General features: G+C 44.3%; 2 protein-coding genes across 6 annotated transcripts in view; one reads left to right on the top strand and one right to left on the bottom strand.

Annotated features, from left to right (window-relative positions):
- APPL2 (adaptor protein, phosphotyrosine interacting with PH domain and leucine zipper 2) overlaps positions 1 to 21529 on the top strand; it is a 50328-nt gene that overhangs the window by 26994 nt on the left and 1805 nt on the right. For all 3 annotated transcript variants that reach the window (XM_031462869.2, XM_010996452.3, XM_031462868.2), the window contains exons 9-20: positions 3044 to 3126; positions 5416 to 5574; positions 7021 to 7209; positions 8598 to 8640; positions 8723 to 8779; positions 8880 to 8968; positions 13697 to 13855; positions 14020 to 14072; positions 15826 to 16000; positions 19693 to 19729; positions 19943 to 20083; positions 20858 to 20905. In XM_031462869.2, coding sequence (XP_031318729.1) covers positions 3044 to 3126; positions 5416 to 5574; positions 7021 to 7209; positions 8598 to 8640; positions 8723 to 8779; positions 8880 to 8968; positions 13697 to 13855; positions 14020 to 14072; positions 15826 to 16000; positions 19693 to 19729; positions 19943 to 20083; positions 20858 to 20905 — 1233 coding nt within the window. The remainder of the gene's footprint in view (positions 1 to 3043; positions 3127 to 5415; positions 5575 to 7020; positions 7210 to 8597; positions 8641 to 8722; positions 8780 to 8879; positions 8969 to 13696; positions 13856 to 14019; positions 14073 to 15825; positions 16001 to 19692; positions 19730 to 19942; positions 20084 to 20857; positions 20906 to 21529) is intronic.
- WASHC4 (WASH complex subunit 4) overlaps positions 14457 to 21529 on the bottom strand; it is a 63756-nt gene continuing 56683 nt past the window's right edge. For 2 of the 3 annotated variants that reach the window (XR_010383197.1, XR_010383198.1), the window contains one exon: positions 14457 to 21460. The gene's annotated coding sequence lies outside the window, so the exon portion shown is untranslated. The remainder of the gene's footprint in view (positions 21461 to 21529) is intronic. The other variant, XR_010383199.1, reaches the window with a different exon arrangement.

Below are 21529 nucleotides of genomic sequence, written 5' to 3'. Positions count from 1 at the left end.
GTGAGGAAGCAAAATATTGAGAAGAAAAGAAGTTAGCAATTAAAAAATAAACCCCACATGTGACCATCTATTATTTTTTAAATACATTTTTTAGAATATTAAAAAAAAATACAGTATCAGTTTCATTCAGGGAAAAGGAGAACAAGAGAGACTCTTTACACATCCAGGCCCAGCTGTTTGTCTTCTTACTATTGTCGAGTGGTGAGGACACTGGAGTCAGCCTGTGTATTCAGAGGTAATATTTAAAATAGAGCAATATCATCCTTCTGTGTCAGCTGAGCAAAGCTGGGTTAAACCAAAAATCCACAGTGTCCAGCTGTGGCCTCCAGTCCTCAGCAAGTCCTTGGGAGTTGTCCAGCTCCCTCACAGAGGGCGCTGGCATCCCACGTGTGTACTCGCTCACTCTGTCGCCTTCCTCTGTCCTGTTGAGTACTGCCCCTCTCCCCCTGCAGGCGTCCTGACTCTGTTAGAGAATGCCAGTACTCCCTTGGCTCTCTCTGATTAATACTTCCTGTCACATCTGTCCTCCCTGGATTGACAGTTCTTGCCTTTGAAGCAGTTATTTCTGCTCAGTGAGAGGCCCTGAATCAGGGAGGGTCCTGGGCTTAGAGTCTCAGAAAGATGAACTGCCCCAGGCCTGATGGGTCAGTGCTTGGGGAGCTTGGTAGGTTAGAGGATGGTCCGCACAGGGCTAAAGGATGGGTTTGATTCCAGCTGATTTCACTCACTCTCACGGCCCAGGACCACAACTTCTCCTGGCCTGCACTTCCTAGGTGGACGGCGGCTGCAGCGGGAAGATGGGGCTGTGGGCACAGTAGCCCCGGGTAGCCCCCGTACCTAGGAGGGCAGGACAGAGTGCATTGTCGTTGGTGGGTGGTGGCAGCAGCATTTCTGAGGACTGAGGACAGCATGTTTCATTTGCCATATGAAAAGTATCCAGATTTCAAGACAGAAGACCAAACAGTCCTTCACCCTGCAGGCTTTTTAATCCTGATGAAAACTATAGATCCTTCCCGTAGACCAGGTGGTTTTGTGACAGCATGAATCTTTTGGATGATTCCAAAGCATTTGCTGTCCTTCTGCCTCACCAGCCCTCTTAAACCAGTGCCTATGGAGTGTCCTTTGTTGGCTGATGGTCATATGACCATTAAACTTCCTGCTGTTCACAAAGGCCCATGAACTTTGGTCTTTGGATCATGTTCCACTGAATCAGATGTAGGTGGTTTGACTCCATTTCTTCCTTCCCTGGCCCTCATTAAGCAGGTTTTCAATTAGACCATGATTCAGTCCTCATGCCTGCAATCAGAGTGAGATTTTGTAATCTGTACAGGTTAATGAGAACACACAAGTGAAGTCTGGTGGTGTATTTACAGGACAAGTCTATGTAATGTGGCTATGGGAGCCAGTACCATATCCCCTTCCTTCCATTCATTTATTCGTCAGGTTTTTTTTTTTTAGGGATTCTGTGAGTCCCTGCCCTAGGCATTTGCAGAATAGCAGAGGAGCTGAAACATGGACTTAGAGTGTAAATTCCAAGGAGTTCAGGGAGGAGGAGGAGAGGAAAGGCCACCATGATGTTGTGCCCTTGGAAAAGTAGAGTGCTCACGTAACAGACCTTGGTACTGAAAATTTCAGGGATTCAGCATGAAATTTACAGTGTTGGTCTCTGTATGATTCTGAGATTGTGGGGCCAGAACACCTCCCTGCACTTGTGCCGTGCGTTGGGATGTTCATGATCATCATGTTTGTGTACTGTGAAAACTGAGGACACTGGTGTACTTACTTCCCCAGGGGATCCGGGGAACCCTGTGTAAGGATGTCAGAACTGTGCCAGTAACACCTACTAGCCTCCTACAGGTGAGAGGCCGATTTCCATGCCCACTGCCCAGGGCAAATCTGCTTCCAGATCAAGAGCTGCAGTAGCACCCACATCGCAGGGGAGAGCATCCATGTCCAGGCTGAATGTCTTGTCTTTTCATAGCTCAGGTTTACACCTGTTATCTTTCTATAATAGGATGTAAAATGGAGCAGTTCACACCCAATGTTGGGATTTTTTTTAAAGCTGTGGCTATAGAAAGAAATGGAAACTTCTGCTTTTCAGGGCAGGATGGTTGCAGATAACAGCAGTGCACAGAATTCTTTCTCTTTTTCCCCTGCCCCTGCCCTTCAGAGTTTGTCAGGGACCCAAACTCTCAGGAAAGTGAATACACAGGAGTCACAGGAAATAAGGAATTCCTTCTGTTGGTTTCCAGAAAGTCAGCAACTGCAGTTTTCATTTTCAAACTGTACAGTCCTCAGATGTGCCGGGCCCCCCTCCCCTGGCCGGAGGGCGGATCCATCATGGAACATCGGGGAGCAGGAGGGCCCTGTTCCCTGTGTCCAGCACCTGGGCAGTGTCAGAGCCCTGCATGTCCTTCACATCCACTGTCCCCTTTAAGTTGACATCAGGGTTGAAAGAGGCTTTTTGGGTCTTCAGCCCAGTTTGCCCTCTGCCGTATCACAGCCAAGCTGCCGTCCGTCCAGCCCGTTTTCAGAGTCACACGTGGCTCAGTGAACAGGGTCAGTCATTGGTGGCCTTCACTTCCCTGAGCCTCAGGCTGCTCATCTGCTTCTTGCTGGTGTTGTGCATGTCATTGGCCACACACTAGTTTAGCCCCTGGAGATGTGAAGGTGAATAAGACCAAATCCTTGTCCTCAGGAAACTGACTAACTAGAATTCACGCGGGAGAAAGGCTGATGATGATAATATCAAAGTAGTTATCAGTAGTAGTTACTGATGAGGTGGTTTGTACCAAGCTCTTAACATTATTCCTGCTCTTTACAGGTCTTCAGTAAGTTAGCAGGATTCACCGTCCTCACTGCAAATGCACTTGGGGCTTTGGGAGTAACTCTTAGCCAGTGAGGTGGGAGAGGGGCAGCAAGCGCTTCGGGCCCGGAGGGCCGGCCAGTGTCTGCCACTCTCCCGCTGTCAGTCTCACAGTTAATGAATTCACCGATCACCTTTCCCAGATGGCTTTCAGAATATCATAATTTTCTCTTTCAGATTAACTTTTTTAAGAAGGGAGCAGAGATGTTTTCCCAAAGCATGGACAGCTTCTTATCCTCCGTGGCAGCCATGGTTCAAAGGTAATGCTGCACTCTGGTTTGAATCTCATGTGCTTTTTGCCTTTCCCACGGAATCAGCCTCTCTGGGAGGTGGGGGGGGGCGGTGTCTTGACCGCAGAGGGTCCCACGGAGCCCCCATCCCACTCTGGTCTGTGAACTCTCAGAAACGGCGCCACCTTCTCAGCTGCTGTTATTTATGAACAGTGTGGTTGAAAAGTAAGGATGTCTGCAGTTGTCGGCGGGTGTGGGGCCCACAGTCCTACCTACTACACTAGAAGACTAAGTGAAAGATGAAAACGCCCACGTTCCCATGAAATCCAAGTGTCTATTCTTAGGACCTCCTTGTGTTAATGTTCAGGCTTCACATGTTATAGCCTGTGAGTCTGGTTTAGATGTGCTGCGGATTTAGAAGAGCTGCCTGCTTTTTTCTTTAAGAGCTGATGGGGTTAGTAGCTGGAAGTGCGGCAACTTTTTAGGAAACTTAGCATCACATTAATTGACAATAGATGAGTAAGGCATTAAGCCTTTGAATTAATTTAACAAACGGCAGTTCACCCTTGCAGATGTTTATTTTCAAAAAGTACAGCATCTCTTCAGACCATCCTGCCCGCGTTCATTGATGCTGTGGCTGCTGTCGCTCCGTTGCTCCCTGTCCTCAGTGACCACAGTACTGAGCTCGGAGGAGGCGCCCAGGCGCCGCCAGCACCAGGCTCATGTCAGTACCCCACAGACGCGTGGTTCCCACAGTACCCCTCACGATCTCTGGAGTATAGAAATAATGTCTCTCTGTATGTATAGCTATGGTACGTAAGTAAATATACAAAATGGAAATAAAAGTATAGGATTTTGTTTTTGTGTGGAAAAATGAAGAGAATGTTGTTCACTTTCTTGAGGATGTTGCATTTCGAAATTCCTTAAGAGGGCCAAGCAGTGGAATCTCTTTAGGCAGAAGTCTCCCTAAAATGCTGAAAGTAAAGAATGAATCCCAAGAAAACCAGTGCTGAGTGTTCGTATAGACATGAGGGGAGAGTTGTCGTTCAGAAAAGTATATATTCCTTCCAGAAAGCCCCTGAGCTGTTTTTCCCTGATCGCTGACAGCAGTGAGTGATGCAGCTTAGATGTAGAATTACGCTAGAAGGCAGTTTGTGAAATCTGAGTTCAATGTCCTGCCTTTTAGTTGGATGGTCAGCCCCCGGGAATGTCAGGAGAAAGTGAAAGAAGGGAACCTATTAAACCTGTCACTTCGGAACCCTCTCCCCTACCTGTGTCTCTTTCTCATCCTAACTCTCAGAACTTCATGCTTTCTCTGCTTCTGAGAGAACTGGCTCTGCTTCAGATTATTTTCGCGCACTAGGTTTTTATATTAATGGATGGCCGGACATTTGTGCCCATTTTTGAGATGCTGCCGAGTGTACTCTTTATGCAGGCCTAGAGCCTACACCCTTCCTCCTGTCAGAGTTTCTGTGAGCCGTTACTAGGCCAGCCGACCTGCAGCCCTGGCCGCTCCGACGGTTCCCTGACAGGGCGTTAAGGCCCTGGCGGCACAGCCCTCTCTGGGGTTGGGTCTAGTTCTGTGAGTCGTGCTTCTGTTGCCTAAGGAGTCGTATTTTGTTAAGAGGGCAGCAGGCAGGGTTCCCAACTGAACCTAGTAGTGCTTAAAACACTGGTTTGAACAGCTAAAGCACTCAATTTAAGAATTCTCATTTTCCACACCTCAGGACACAAGGAGATGAAAGCCGGCCATGGGAGACCTTTGCAGGCTGGCCAGTCCACGCCGCCTTGGGGCAGTTGTATGGCTTTCATAAAAGGAAAAGTGTTGCTGCATCTTGGTACCATGGCCTGGTCACTGTCCTGTCTCCAGTGGCTGTCTCCTCCCCTCCTGCCTGAACTGGGGGTAGGGGTAGGGGCATGAATGACTGCCCTTTCCTTCTTGCCTTTCTGGCACTTTGACAGGCTGCCAGCATATGTGGCTCCTGAGGATGCGGTCATCTTCTAAAATTTGCATCACCAGTTTTGAGCATGGATACCACTTGTCAGCTGAGAAATTAACTGGGTTCAGGCATCATCCAGTGGTATTTGCTATATGCTCTGTTTAGAAACAGCAGTCACGTAAACGCTCATGGTAACACAGACTTGAGTCCTGTGACCTCCAGCTTTCGGGGCCCTGGAGACAGGTGGAGCATTGTGGCTCCTGTGTGAGGCAGGGAGCTGGCATGGGGTGGAGTGGAGGGTGGGGCCTCTGCCATCTGCTGCTCAGTAGCGCTGGGTCGGCCAGCGACAAGTGACTGACCTGACACTTTCTGTATCAAGCATCCAGGTGGAACTGGAAGCTGAGGCGGAAAAGATGCGGGCATCCCAGCAAGAATTACTTTCCCTTGACGAATCTGTTTACACTCCGGACTTTGATGTGGCTGCACCACAGATCAACAGGAACCTCATCCAGAAAGCTGGCTACCTTAATCTTAGAAAGTGAGAGTGCCACTGCCTGTCTCTTTTCCTGAAATCTGTGTTCCCTAGGAGGGGCTAAAGAGCATCTGCTAAGTGCCCCAAAGAGGGCGGGGGTGTGCAAGGTTGGGGAAGAACCCCTGCCACGGCGCCCCTCCCACCTGGCACACAGGAAGTCTCTGGGCCCAGGTCCCACACTGCACGGAGAGATGGGGCTTGAAACAGTCATGTGAGTAAGAACCCAGTGCGTGGGCTCCAAGATATCACAGGCCACCCCTCCCCTGATCACCATAGCCATTTGAGGATAGATTCCTCTTAACTGTCATCATCTTAGACCATTGAGACCCCTCCCCGAGGCCCCTGACGGGTGAGAGCAGTGCTAGTGACCCCCCTACTGAGGCCAGAGTCTAAGGGCCAGGAAGCTTTCAGAGTCATGTAGGTTTATATAGACTGAATCACATATTAACCCTCAGGTCCACTATGAACTAAAGGGATGATGTGCAGGTTTAATTGTGCCTAAGAGCAGAGGGGGGATGCTGTCAGGTGCGGTGCTGAGCTCCGACTCAGTCAGACACTCTGGCTGGGCCAGGCTGGGCCCCCCCCATCACTTCGTCTGTAAAATAGAGCTGAAAATTGCGCTACTTCATAAAGTGGTTACAAAGAGTGACCGAGGTAATTCCTAGCAGGTAGTAAGCACTTAAATGTTAGCTATTGCCATTTTCGGAAATTATAATTATTGAGAGGAAACTTGGTGCCTCGTACATAGTTGTTACTCAGTAAATACTGAGTCAGGTAAATATATTTGATATCCCCCAAATGGAATTGCCAGCTGTTTTCTTCCCGGGGTGGAGCTCTTCAGAGGTCTGTATAGCTTGTTCAGATCGCAAACCAAATGTCTCCTTTAGTCCTGTACAAATAGAAAACTCCACAAGGTTCTGGTCTTACTTGCCAGGAACTGGATTTTTCTCTTGTAAGCAGCCCACAAAACAGAATAACATCTAGCTGGAACAAAACCCAATATGGTAAAGTCCCCACGACTCAGGGGGTGTGCTGTGAGCTGAGGTGACCCTGGTGACTCCAGCTAGATTTAGAGCAGTTCAGCTCTGTGTCTTAGGGACACGATCTTCCAGGTTTTCAGTTCCTGATGGTGATGGGCCAGTTCTGTTTCCACATGTCAGGTTTAGAAGCCAGAGTCTGGCTGCAGTGGGGGAGGCACACCCCGCCCACAGACTGGAGTTGGCCCTGGGCCTGGCATCTCCCGTCGGGACAGAGCCCAGAACCTCCCAGCTCATTCAAGCTAAACTGTACCACTCTTTTGCTACTCTCTGCACTTGAATCTTTTCAGGGCAGTTTTACTTTAAAGAAACATTATTTCTCAAATGCTGCCAGTACCCACAAAAAGGCAGAAAGACTTTGAGGTGCCGCTCATGCTTCTTAGTACTAATGGGCTTTTGAAAACAATTTTTACAGTAAAACAGGGCTGGTCACCACCACCTGGGAGAGGCTTTACTTCTTCACCCAAGGCGGGAATCTCATGTGTCAGCCGAGGGGCGCCGTGGCTGGAGGCTTGATCCAGGACCTGGACAACTGCTCAGTGATGGCGGTGGATTGTGAGGACCGACGATACTGCTTTCAGATCACCACTCCCAATGGAAAATCGTATGATGCTCGGGTTTTATTTGGGGGCAAACAGGTGTAGTGACTCCACTTCTGCCCAGGACCTCCTGGGTCATTCCTCTGTGCCCGCCCTCCATGGGAGCAGCCCCGCTCTGGGTGTTATTGACCTTTTGGGGTTTTGTGCCCTCTAAGCAAGCCCACAGGACCATATGGAATCCAGCCTGCCTTATTTAAGATGTCCTGGGGAGGGTTTGTGGCCTTGGAAGAGAGATGACCTGCATGTGTGAGAGGGCGATAGAAGGAGCTTGTTGTCCGCGCATACCCAGAGGTGCAGCCGCGGCTGCTCCTCGCCTGTTCCTACTTAGCCTTCGCGTCTGCATCACGGCGGGGCAGGGATGAGGAGAGTGGGTACGGAACACCTGCCCAAGAAGGCCATTTTTCCAGCTGACACAGGAGATGTGGACAGTACATTCCACTGCAGTACCACTGGGGAACACGCTGTCCCCATGCCCTGCCATGCACCCCGTGGGCCCAGGGGAGGTCATGCTTTCAGAATGGCAGCCTTGTATCATCAAGGCAGATCCCCTCCCAGGGGCACCCCCTCACATAGAGTAGTGGTTCCCGACTGCTCAGGGAGTGGCCCCATCCTCAGTCAGAGCTTCTCTGCTTGCACTGGCTTTCTCTGTTGGGCTTCTAAGTTGAGAGTTTATTTAAACAGTAGCATGTTCGGGAGAAGGGGTGGTGTTCGTACGGTGTTGACTGTCTTCTCTCAGAATGGCAGGGTGTTTTTAGACATCCTTCTTCCCTAGGTGACGAGAAATGACCTGGGAATGAAGATTCTGGACTCTAGTCACCGTCCCAGGCGGTACTTAACTCCTCTGGCCCTGGGTTTCCTCAGATAAGAAACAGGGATGAGATCTATGTCCCCCACCTCCCATAGATGAGACGAGGAACAGAGGAACAGGCAGATGCAGAGTCCCTTTAAAGAGTGAAGCCTCCGTAAAAGCAGGGCAGTCTTATTAGTATCTTATTCCCCTGCCTTATGTATGCAGATAGAGCGGAATGACTGCTGATTCCTTCTCTGGGTTTGGTTGCACGAGTGGCGGGGCCACAGTCCTGTGTGCACTGGATCATCTAAGCAGGGCCAGCAAGATGGCCTACACTGTAGAATCATGACTTGGGCTAGTAGGTCTGAGTCCAGCTTGCTCATTTTATAGATGGGAAAGCTGGAGGCCCAGGGAAAGGAAGCGTGTCCAAGATCACATTGTCCATGAACAGCAGAGCCAGACCCAGAACCCTATTTGTTTCCTCCCCGTCATGCTGCCTTCCTGGCCCTTCCCTTTCTGGATGCCAGCTGAGTTCAGGTTATGTAGAATAATCCTCAGTGACTGAGATCTGGGAAGCACTGACTTAGATATATTTTATTTCAGGGGAATAATCCTCCAGGCAGAAAGCAGAAAGGAAAACGAAGAGGTAAAAGTCTTGTTCGTTTCACTTCTATTCTAGTATAGCGGGTGACTTTGGGATTCAGCGGGTTTTTTAATGTCTTCCACAGTGGATATGTGCGGTAAACAACATCTCCAGACAGATCTACCTGACTGACAACCCAGAGGTAACTCACAGCTGCCTTACCTGCATCTCAGCCCTTTTCTCAGTGTGAAAGGTAAGCGTCCACCTCCCGGAACTGAGCATGTCTTCCTGTGGATTTTCAGGCAGTCGCCATCAAGTTGAATCAGACGGCTCTCCAAGCAGTGACTCCCATTACAAGTTTTGCCAAAAAACAAGAAAACTCCTGCCCCAGGTAACTAAAGGACAAAAGAAAGCTAGCTTTTCTGGAGACAAACTGTGTATTGAATTACACATGTATTAGGAATTTCACCCTTACAAACCATCCAGCGGTGGTCTGGTGTTCAGCCATGTTCCACAGAAGCAGCAGCTCAGACCAGGAAAGGGTAAGTATTTTGCCCATGTTCCCACCACAAATGGGTTGAAAGCTGTCTGATTTCCACACCCGCATCCTTCCCCCGGACTGTGCGGCTGCAGTCTGAGTGAACAGCACACGCAGTTGAGTGTCCTAGTCAGGATGTCTGCCCACATTCTGTATCAGCATCAGCAAAGTTGTGGAACCAAAACAAAATTTTTTTAAATAAGAAAATCACCTTTTGTGTGACCATGTTTCTGTGCAGACCTTATCAGCATATACTGGTATTTTCATGTGTGCATTTATTTCACCATATGTATTTTTCATGTTTTCATTTTTAATAATTATTCCTTTAACTACACACTATTCTATCATTATTATTATTGGCTATTTGAATATTTAGGTTGTCTCCCCTTTATTTTGCTGTTACCATTTATAGAAAGCATTTTCACACATACAGCTTTCCTCCTGTTTTGAATACTGCTTCAGGATTTATTCCAGAAATGCCCCCTTTTATCTTACGGGAGTTTCCATTTGGTTAAACAACAGAAGGCTGTATCATCTGTTATGCTGACGAGGGTAGATTAACATCACGACTGTGTTTGGCCTCCACCATTAGTGGTGTGGTAGAAAGAACCCTGTTTCATGTTTTACAGATATTGTCTGACTTCAGAACAAAGTTATCGGAAAGCTCAGAATGGTTAAGTAACTTCCCAGGGTCTTGGTGCTGTGCAGTGGAGCCGGTGTTCACACACCTGACACTGGACATGTGAGAGGGAACAGCGGAAGATAAAGCAAAAAATAGGCTGGATCTGACCGTGCACAGACTAGGTGCCCTGCTCAGGAGTCACAGGCCCCAGAGCAGGACTGCAGGCTTTGAAGAGGGGAGGCGTAGTCAGGAGCACTGGGCAGACTGCTAGGCAGCACCGGCAAGGACGGACCGGGTCGGGGCTGGTCTCAGAGGGCAGGGGCAGAGGGGCCCCCTGCACGTCGCTGCAGTAGCAGCTGTGAAGCGGAACATGAGAACCTGAACAAAAGTAATAAAAACGGGGAAGAGGCACCAAGTCTGAGGACACTCCAGCGCCGTAATTTAAGGATGGAACAGTTTATGCAAGCAGCATGCTTACAGAGTACTGCTCTAAGGAAAGCACTTTATGAATAGAAACAGAAAGGAAGATCCAGCCAGTGGGCTAATCTGTGAGCCTTGTACTGGGCAAATGCATCTCTCTCTGTAAAGGCACACAAATGTCAGAGGGACAGAGTGGAGAACACTACACTCAATTTGGAATTAGGGGACATGGTTTTAATAACAGCTCTGCTTTGAACACAGCTGGGTGTCCCTGAGTGAGTCATCAGCTTTCTGGGCCTCTCCTCAGCTTTTTGGCATAAGATGAGAGAAATCAGACCACCTCCAAGGCCTCTTCCAGCTCTAAAATGCTGTCTCCCTAGGGTGCCAATGTAAAGTTTAGTTCATGTTAGTAATTAGGAGGTGATTGGTTTTCTAAGAAACAGTTTGCAACTCAGATTTAATTATTCAGTAACTAATTTTTCTCCTCTGTACTAGAGTAAGTAAATCACATTCTTAGAAAAGACCCCATAGAAGGGACAAGAACCCCTAGGAAAAGAGTGACTAGCCAGCCAGCTGAATCAACCCAAAGAGTGGAAAGGTGGCGGATGGGGCTGTCAGATGGCTCCAGAGCTATGAAGGGGAGGGGTACTAGCTCCCTTAGTGTCAACTCATTACAAATAAGAAATGTTTTGATGACTGGGTTGGGGGTTGAAGCAGAAAAACTATGTTCTTAGGAACAAACTGCCGTTCACTTCCAAGCAAGTATCACGTGTGGCCTTCCCTCATTCTGTGGTTACTCATATCTAATACTCATTCATTTATCCAGCTATTCAACAGATGTTAAGTCTCCAGTATATGCCCAGGTACTGAGCTAGACCATGAAACATACAGACTTGGAAGGGAAGACAGGCAGTAGGTAAACAAACACTGAGTGAAAATGGAGGAAAGCACCATTATGTTAAAGACAAGGGTGCTGTCACGGAGAGTAACGAGGAGACCTATTTAGGGCCTATCTGTCGAGACAATATTTAAACTGAGAAGTAACATGAGAAGTAGCCTCCTTGCAAAAAGCCAGAGGTAGTGCATTCCTGGCGGCAGATGTGGAGGCTAAATGGCTGAACCGAGCTTGGCATCTTTCAGGAAATGAAAGGAGACCAATGAAAGGAGATGGTCGGCAAAGGGAGATCCCAGAGCAAGAGGAGGCGGGGCCAGATCGTGGCAGGGACGGATCATAAAGAAAGTAATGGTCAGGGGGTCGGGGAGCTGTGGAAGGGTTTTAGGAGGGAGGGGTGTGTGTGTATCCAGTGTACAGTTTCCAAGGTCAGCTCCGTCTGGTGTGGAGGACGCAGAATGCAGAGCTGGGCAAGTAGGTATCCAATGAGGAGTTTGTAGCATTAGTCCAAGGGAAGATGATGGTGTCTTAATCCAGGATCGTGGCAGAGGAGATGAAAAGTAGACAGATTTGGGTCTTATTTTGAAGGCAGAATCTGCAGGATGTGCGATATATGAGATGTGGAATGGAAGGAAAGGAACAAAGCAATGGATGACCAGAGTCTGGGTTGAGCACCTGGGCAGATGGTGGTTAGTGTTTAAAGACATGAAAAGAGCTGGTAGTCAGTATCCAGAGTTCAGTCTTCGATATGGTAAGTTTGAGTGCCTTGTGAAGCATTCCAGTATATCGTCTGGTAATCAGTCAACTAATGATACAAGCCTGGAGTGTAAAGACAATGTCTGGGCTGAGTCTGAATTGGGAGCCCATCAGCATGGAAATGGCAGGAGAAAAGATCATCGAGGGAGGAGCCTAGGACAGAAGCCTGAAGAACTCCAATGTGTGCAGTAAAGAAGGAGCCTGCAAAAGGCACTAAGAAACATCAGGAAAAGTAGGAGGAAAACCTATAAAGTGAGGCATCAGCAGAAACCAAGAAAGAAAACTTTCAAGGAGGCAAGGTCAGTATGTTAGGTGCTTTGAGAGATCAAGCAGGATGATGATCAGAGTGTCCACTAGAGCTGGTGACCTGCAGATCACAGGTGATGCTCTAGTCTGCATCCTTTCATTCCTCTGTTCAGAGTCTTCAGTGGCTCCCTACATGCAGAAGTCAAGTTAGACCCCACCTGATGGTGTTACAGCCCTCTACAACCTGGCCCCATCCTGTCTTCCCTGTGTCATCTCCCCTTAGAGCCTCCGGGGAGCCAAAGGCTTAGGACTTGCTTCCTCCCCTTGAAGCTTCTACTCATGCCTTCCTCCAGTGCTTCACTTACTAAACCATACTCCTCTCTTTTTACAGACTGCATCAAATAGCAGATATGATTCTCTCATTTTGGTGACTGTAGCAGTGTGAGGCTGTAGGAAAGCACTATACTGGCTGTGAGACCTCAGTTCTTAATCTGGCTCACCCACCAGATAACTGAGTGCCATTTCTCAGTTTCTCTAGAGGCTTTGGTTTCCTTTTCTGTTAACAGTGGAGCTTAAACTAAGTGTCTCTCCTTGCAATGACTATCTACCAGTCTGTCTACTGTGTTTCTACCCTCTTTCCATTCATTATGCTCATTCATCAAGTGGTATTATAAAAGTTTCATACAATATAGTTATGTTTCATACATAACTAAGACATACTTTGAGAAATTTTGAATACTGATGAACAAAATACCCAAATGAATGGAAAGATATTGAGAGTCTTTTTACAGTTCAAATAATGTACAAAATCAAAATACACTGACATTCCTTGGCCCTCAAAGGCATTTACACTCTAGCTGGGGAGAAAAGATTATGAACATATGAAAGGTTAAATACAGCATTCTGACACGTGGCACATGATTAATCACTACATAGATGGTACTCTTCTTTTATGTGCCACAATCTCAAAACAGCCCATGTGGGTACAGTGCTAAGCTCTGGAGGCACAGAGAGGTCCAAGACTGTCTTCGTGAGAACCGCAGGACCGCAGAGGAAGGACACGGTCAGGCTGGCTTGAAAGGCCTAGTGGATGAATGGGGATATGAGCTGGTGTTTGAAGTACAGAGAGCCGGCAAGCAGCGGAACCATGATGGAGCCAGAAATGAGGAAGAGCACATGGCGTGTCTGGTGGAGCTCTATTGGGGTGTGTGTGAAGGGAGCGGAGAGGGAGGCTCCCAGGAGAAAGGAGAGCCAGGTGCGTGAATGCTAGGCCAAGATGTATTATTCATTAACATTTTTGAGTTCCTATTATGTACCAAGTAATAAATAGGATTTAGCTACAGCCCCTGCCCTCAAAAACCTGTCTCAAAGGGAGAAAGATACAAACAGGAAATTAATAGGTAATCTAGTAAGCAGTTAACACAAGGCAGAATGCTGTGCACCAGGACTAACTCTGGGTCATGGGGAGAGCTAAAGGATTTTAACCATGGACATGGATGACATTTCACAAAGATTTATTTGTAGAGTGGGTTAAATCTCCTTTACCTATCTGTAAAAGTCACATCAGCATTCAACATGTATTCATTTGATTTTAAAGGCTTATGGTTAGAAGATTTAAATTTTTTTTTCCTATTTTGTACTCCAGCCAGAACCTGCAAAGTTCACAGATGGAAAATGACAAGATTGTTCCCAAAGCAGCAGGCATTATACCTGAAGTGGAACAACTAATTGCACCTGGAACACCCATTCAATTTGATATTGTGCTTCCTGCTACAGAATTCCTTGATCAGAACAGAGGGAGCAGGTATGGGCTCAGGGGGGTTAACTCTGGGAGAAATGAAAATAAATTTAACATCTCTTGTGTCCCCACTCACCTCCAAAGACCGCCGCCTTCTGACTTAAGAGTTCAATGTTAGGTGTCCTTTTAGCCCACACCATCAGGATGGTTGACTCTGGCTGTTCTCCTAGGCGTGCCAACCCTTTTGGTGAAACTGAGGATGATACGTTTCCAGAAGCAGAAGGTAAGTGGCCACTCTTGTGTGCTCATTCTTTCCCTGGCACAAAGTGACCAGGGCCACTGAAATAAGATGTGAAGTCATGTTCTAAAGAGCTATGAATTGGAATAGGAGTTGAAATTATGACCCACAGATGTGGTGTCCTCTGTGAAAACTCATTAGGACACATGCCGTAGGGCAGGTCAGGGGGAGGCTGACAGATTTCCTACCCCTGTGGTACCATTAGCCACATCCATACCCTTTTTCTAACTCCTGCATAGAAATGCTGCCAAATCTAAATCTAGTTTCACTAAATGGCAAACACTCAAAGAGGATAAAGCGGTCACATTAAAATACCATCTAGGTGAGTCAAAAATGCGCTATTTCATTTCAGAAAACCAAATGCACAAATAATGGCTCATTTTTTAATTTGAAGACAACATGAAAAAAGTATTAGTTCAGATTCAGATTTTTGTTGTTCTGATTTACGTAAGAACATACTCAACAGAGCTGACCATAGCCTGCTCCTGCACAAAGCGGAACCTGAGTGCCTAGCCACGGCGATCTAGTCATTACAGGTGCTGGCAGGACCTCACTTTAACACAGCTTCATGACTGAAGCCTGAGAATGTCATCAGAATGAAATGCCACTCATTTAAATTTAAAAGTAGGATTTAAGAACTGGCATTCCTTACAGCTTTAGGCACAAAAGGTGGGGGGAGGAATAAATTAAGAATTTCGGATTAACAGATACACACTACTATATGTAAAATAGATAACAAGGCCCTACTGAATAGCACAGGGAACTATAGATAGATATGTACATGCATAACTGAATCACTTTGCTGTAAATCAGCTATATACTTCAATTTTTAAAAAAAGGAAAAGGAAAAAAAATAGGCTGTGCCTCAACTCTGACTCTCCACTTACATATAGCTGGCTTTTCATACGGTCCAGTTTGTTAGCAGTCTATACAAAGAACTTTCAGACTTGTAAAAACTATCTTCATATGGGAGTAACCACTTATGACACTGTATCAGTTATTTTTTCCTAATAAGTTTTGTAAACCTTAAGTTATTTTTAGAGACAAGGATACTAATAGGGCAAGTGAAGAAAAAGTAGGCCTCTTAGTTTCAGATAGTGAATAAGTGAATTGTTGTTACAGAAAAAAAAAGATCTTTTAAACCTTCATGATCTTCCAGTTGTGCTTGCTGTTGTCAGGTTATGTGCCATCATCAGGGCGGCAGTGCTGTCAGTTCATCAGAACCAAAAAATTCATAGAGTTTGAGAGCTCCAGTAGTGTGTGGAGTATCATCACTGCCCTTCAGCGATAAATGATGTAAATTAACTGAATGAGACCCAAGGTCAGGTATTCAAATAGATTTTCCTCTGTAAGAGGCCAAAGTAATGAATGAATTTTCTGTTGCCTGGTGGAAAAGCTCTTATTTTCAGAGAAAAGGTGAGATGCATATACTGCCACTTAGATGTAGTCACCTGAACTTTTAGTGTTAGAAGGATGTTCATTTGGTTTCATTTTATAGATGAAGAAAAAAAGGTGCTTTTCTAGCCTAATAAATAGTTCCAGACAAATGTGGACAGTTCAGAGCGTTGTCCGTTTGGGGTTTATAAAAGCTGAGTTTTGCGTTTGGGTGGAAATCCCTCCAGAAAGCAAGGCAAACCTGAGGTCTTCAGCCTGTTCCCAGACGGCACATCTGCCTCTGGTGTGCGGAGTGGCAGGCAGGGAGTCAATGTGATCCTGAGCAGAAAATGCTCTCTTGCAGATTCTCTTTTGCAACAGATGTTCATAGTTCGGTTTTTGGGATCAATGGCAGTTAAAACAGACACCACTACTGAAGTGATTTACGAAGCGATGAGACAAGTATTGGCTGCTCGGGCTATTCATAACATCTTCCGGATGACGGAATCCCATCTGATGGTCACCAGTCAGACTCTGAGGTACATTCAGCTTCATTTTCAGACTTTCTTACAGCTTCGTCTGACTCCTCTTTTAAGGCACGTTTACTCATCTAGAATGTTCATCCTAGAGTACTTGTTTGATTAAGTGAAGATGCTACTCTTCTTTCTGCTCTTTTTTACGTTTGTTTTATAAGATACAATGAATGGAAGATGCTCCCTAAAAGACAAGAGCTGGTGTTTTTTAGAAATTGGTATCTTTAGTGGTGAGTGAATCCTACCCTACTGTGCATAAAGATGCCATCATGAGAGTTACTCTGTATCTCAGAGCTTGAAAATGGAAGATTTTTTTTTCGTTTCCATCTCTGAGAATACTATTTATAAAAATTAATTAACAGTGAAAACAGAACCATAAGCTTGCCTGAGACAACTAGATCACCACAAGGGAGATCTGATTAGTATTTGTTGGGCCGAAAATAAGCCAAGCCATATTAACTGCATGTTTCGGGGTCTCAAGTAATAAGATCTGTATGAATGACAGCAGACGACGGTCAGGTTGTGTTCGGCATGGGCTTTGTTAAGAGTTGCACTCTCTAATACTGTGGCTTCATCTGGTACCTGAAACCTAACTTATCTGCATTGGGAAGTGTAGTAAGTATAAAACACATACCAAATTTCTAAGATTGCACACTATCTCCCCAAAAGAATGCACACTATCTTAATTTTTATATTAGTAACATGTCTAGCTGGTATTATTATAGGTCTATAAAGTATATATTAATTTCACCATTTCATTTTTTTTCTAACTGGCTGCTAGAAGTTTTTTACTTACATATGAGGCTTACACTAAATTTCTGTGGGACAGCAGCACTGCTTTAGAGCCTTATTCCTGACTGTGGCATTTATTAGTTGTATGAACTTGGGCAAGTTACTTAACCTCCATGCCTTGGTTTCTTCAGCTACAAAATGAAAACAACCATATCCACACCCTATAGAGTTGTCATGAGGAATAAGTGAATTAATACATGTAAAACATTTACAGCCATGACTGGCACGTAGAAAGTGTTCGATAAATGGTAGTTTCCAAAAAGTTAACTAGTGCTTTGGCAAAAATCAGAATATAGTTTCTTCCACTTATTAAAAATCAGTCCTCTTCACTTATTATAAAGCTTCTATTGAGAATGAGATTCTTATGAATAAAACCTATTTAAGGCTTTTCTCCAAGTATGTCTTGAACCTTTCATAGGCATTGTTTAATTGTTCTTATAATTTCAACCAAAAAGATCAGAGTAAATACATGTAAAAGCACTGTGAAAAATGTAGTGTATCAGAAAACACTACTCAAAGTGCAAAGACAACCCACAGTGGGAGAAAACATTTGCAATTCATATATCTAATTAAAGGTCTAGTATCAAAACTAAAGAACTCTCACAAATCAACAAAGGAAAGAAGCCCAGGTAAAAATGGATGAAGGACTTGAGTAGACATTTCTATATAAAGATATATTAATGGCCAACAAGCACATGAAAAGATGCTCAGTGTTGAGTCACTAGGGAAATGCAAATCAAATCCAGAACCACTTCATGCCTACTAGGATGGCCATAAATATTTTTTAAAAAGAAAGTAAAAAAAAAAAGGTGTCAGCAAGGATATGGAGAAACTGAAACTCATTGCTGGTGGGCACGTAAGATGGTTCAGCCACTGTTCAAAATAATTTGGCAGTTCCTCTGTAACGTTCAGAATTCCATTTCTGAGTATATACCCAAAAGAACTGAAAAAAACTTTAAACAAAAACTTGTACACAAACGTTCATATAATAGTACTATTCACAATAGCCAGAAGGTAGAAATAATCCAAATGTCGATCAAAAAATGAATAAACAAAACATGGTATATACATACAGTAGGATATTAGCCTTGAAAAGGAATGAAGTACCGGTACACGCTACAACATGGATGAGCCATCACCATGTTACATGAAGGGAAAGAAGGCAGGCCCCGACAGCCACTATGTATGGTCACTTATGTGAACTATCCAGAATAGGCAAATCTGTGGAAACAGACAGCAAGTTAGTGAGAAGCTGCCAAAAAGTGAAAATAAGGTGGAATGGGGAGCAGCTGCTTTAACAGGTATGGTGTTTCCTTCTGAGGTGATGAGGATGTTCTGGAACTAGACCGTGGTAATGGTTGTACAATGTTGTGAATGTACTAAATATCAGTAGTGGTCAATTTTATGTCAGGTGTACTTTACCACTATATATACACACACTTGTATACTGGAATTCACGTTATGAGACAATCTAGAAGTCACACAGAAAATCAGATCTTGAGAGGCAAATCCAGGTTACCTGATTTAGACAGAAAACTTTTAAAAGTTACTCAGAAAGTATGACATGCATGTTTTAAGTTTTCATGTATAGAAAAATTTTACAAAATACCTAAGAAAGTTATCCCAACTTGAGGGAAATTATTTATGGTGTAGATTTTAAAAATCATTAAATTGATACTCACTTTAACATTGATTTAGCTTTGTAGCTTAAAATTCCATACACATTTTCTCATTTTCTTAACCACCTTTTTGAAGTGTTCTTATCCCAGTTTTACAAAGCAGTTGAGAGAAGTCAGGGCGATTCGCACAAGATCATAAAGTAAGTAGCCAGGTTGGGATCTGAGCCCTCTCAATCCCTCGCTTTAACAAGTATAAATGCCTATATTTCAAACACTAACCATTTGTGGCAGTGGGTAATAGCTTTGAGACATAACTTACGTATTGTGCAGTTCACCCATTGTGCAATTCACCCACTGTTTTTAGTACATTCAGATTTTTGCAGCCATCACCAGTTTTAGAACATTTTTATCATCCCCCCAAAGAAAACCCATCTCTGTCAGCAGTCATTCCCTCCTTCCCTGCGACGTGCTCAGCTCTACGCAGCCACTGACCACTAATCTTGCTGTCTCCATAGATGAGCCTGTTCTGGACATTTCATATAAATGGAATTATAACCATCTTTTTAACAAATTGATTGTTTTGCTTTTACTTACGAAACTCATATAATCAATAATAATCAAGCATAATAAGCAAATCAGTAACTTATATAATACCATGTGTTAGAAAGTAGAAATGTGTATCTGTATATAGGGTAACAGCAAATTCTCTCATGCAGTTAGTCTTCCCAGAGACATCAATTGGATTATATTAGATGACGGTTAAAATGTTGTTAAAGAGTGTATCTAGAATACCTTCTTAAAGTTACTCCTACATCCAAACTGATAGGGAATCGTTTTAAAATCCCTTCACTGTTCTCTCACCTCTACCCCATGTTTTAAAAAAAATAAAAATTGTTATAAGTATCTATTCATCCAGTACTTCAAGGGAAACTGACAGTCAATAAATGTTGGGAAGGTGGCTGTATAGAATGTGATCCATCCACGTTATACAGAATTTTCTGGAGAATTATAATGCTGCCTTTTTGGATAAGTACTGAAATACTGTGAAATTAATTCTCTGCTAGTCTTTCATAAAGATACCCTGAGGCCTAACCTCACAGGTTCGGCTGAGGCAGAAACCACGGCACACGCTCCCTTGGACGGTCCATGGAGCTCTCACCTCACCCTCAACCAGGCCTTATATTTTCGTATTTGGAGGGTATTTGTGTGATTCCATTCTGAACCTCTACAAACTCACGTAATATAATTTTATCCAACTTTGTGATAATGAATCTCTTAAAATTTCAGGTTGATAGATCCTCAGACTCAAGTAACAAGGGCCAATGTAAGTACCTGCATGCACGCTCATTTTAATGATTACTCTTTAATTCACCTTTGTAGCCACCTTAACCATAAAGTAGGCACTTTTAATACAGTTGCCAAATTAAATGCCACTAATAGTGCAATTTTTCATGACTTTTTCCATGAAGAATGACCTTGTCTGTTTTTTAATTCCAGTTTGTGGTTTGATAGTCAGTCTGTTCCTGTTTTTTTGTAGTTTGAACTTACCAGTGTCACTCAGTTTGCTGCTCATCAAGAAAACAAGAGACTGGTTGGCTTTGTGGTCCGCATGCCTGAATCCACAGGTGGAGAGTCTCTGAGCACATATGTTTTTGAAAGCAACTCAGAAGGCGAAAAGGTCTTGTTACTTTCTTCACTTTAAGATTCTGTAATGTCAGTCCAAATCAAAGGTGTTTAAAGGGTTACTTTGTACCACCTCCCTGGATATTCTGACTATTCTGCCTGTCTTCATTGTGGAGTTTAGCTAGTAATACCTCCTGGGAAGGCCCAACTGAAAGAAAACTGACAGGTTAAATTTCCCTGGAGAAAATACATATCAACCGAAATTTAATGGTTGAAGTATTTTTTAGTAGAGATATCAGGAAACATTAAAAGCAGTTTCCCTCAATTTATTCTTTTTTAAAAAAATTAAAGCAAAAATAACAATGAGGAAAGTCTGTTCTCAGGTAGCAAATCGAGGAAGCAGATGTCGGGAAAGTACATCTAAAGTGTTCTTTAGTATGAAAAACTTTGTGGCTGACATTCACTACTTAGAATTAATCAAAATGCATCAACCCTTTCAGGAAGTATCTGTTTGCCACTGTGTATATGAACATGCAGTGGTGAAATATGGTTGAGAGAAAAGAAAAAGTATCCTGTTAAGAATTTTAAACAATTTAATAACTTCAGTTTTCACTTAACTTGAATATTTTTTGTACACACAAACTGGCATCAGGAGACCAAGACAGGTGGACGCTCATGTTCAGAGCCCCGTGTAGAGTCTCTTGTAGCCAGGTCCCCTGTCCCTATGTTGACGTGAGCAGTGACCTGATACTTTCATAATCACATTTTTTTCTAAAATTCTTTATCCTTTGCTGCCTTTGCCAAACACTACTTTTCTTGTCTTTTGCAGATATGTTATGCTATTAATTTGGGAAAAGAAATAATTAAGGCTCAGAAGGTAAGGTGCATTTTAAACGTGGTGGTTTAACAACTACTTAGGAGACATCTGTACACATACTAAGATTTCGCTCAAAAAGAAAAATGATGCTCACAAGGCAGGGTGGCCAAGTTTGGAATTTCCTTTTAAGCGTTCTAATTACCAAACACTTCCGATCAGCTAGTTCTACAGCCACTGGTAACACATGGAGTTCTTAATAAATATCACTGCTGTAGCTCCTGCTGTCTTATCAGGTTTTTTTGCCTGCTGTTGTTGGCTAGATTTCCTTTCTTTCAAATTAAGATGATACAAACTTAAGTGTCTACTGTGTGCTCTAAGGCCCTGCTCCTTCCTGAGTGGTCAAAGGCCCAGCAACACTGACAGATGTCATCTGGAAACTTCCTGGAGGTGAAGCCTCTCACACCTATCTGTCCATCAGCAGCTTACAGTCTTTCATTGACACAACAAATGTTTGAGAGCAAAGTTTGTGGAAGAAAAACCCTGGACTTACAGCAGTGAGCAAGACAGACGGTTCCTGCCTCAGGGTGCTTCTGGTTCAGCACTGTCCAGCAGAACCTAATGCAGTAATAGAAATGATCTATTTAATATTCAGATTGACTATGGCTAGTGTAACTAAGGAACCAG

Source organism: Camelus dromedarius, chromosome 11 (genome assembly GCF_036321535.1).
Source record: "Camelus dromedarius isolate mCamDro1 chromosome 11, mCamDro1.pat, whole genome shotgun sequence".
NCBI classification, from domain to species: Eukaryota; Metazoa; Chordata; class Mammalia; order Artiodactyla; family Camelidae; genus Camelus; species Camelus dromedarius.
This window is presented reverse-complemented; position numbering and strand designations above follow the sequence as displayed.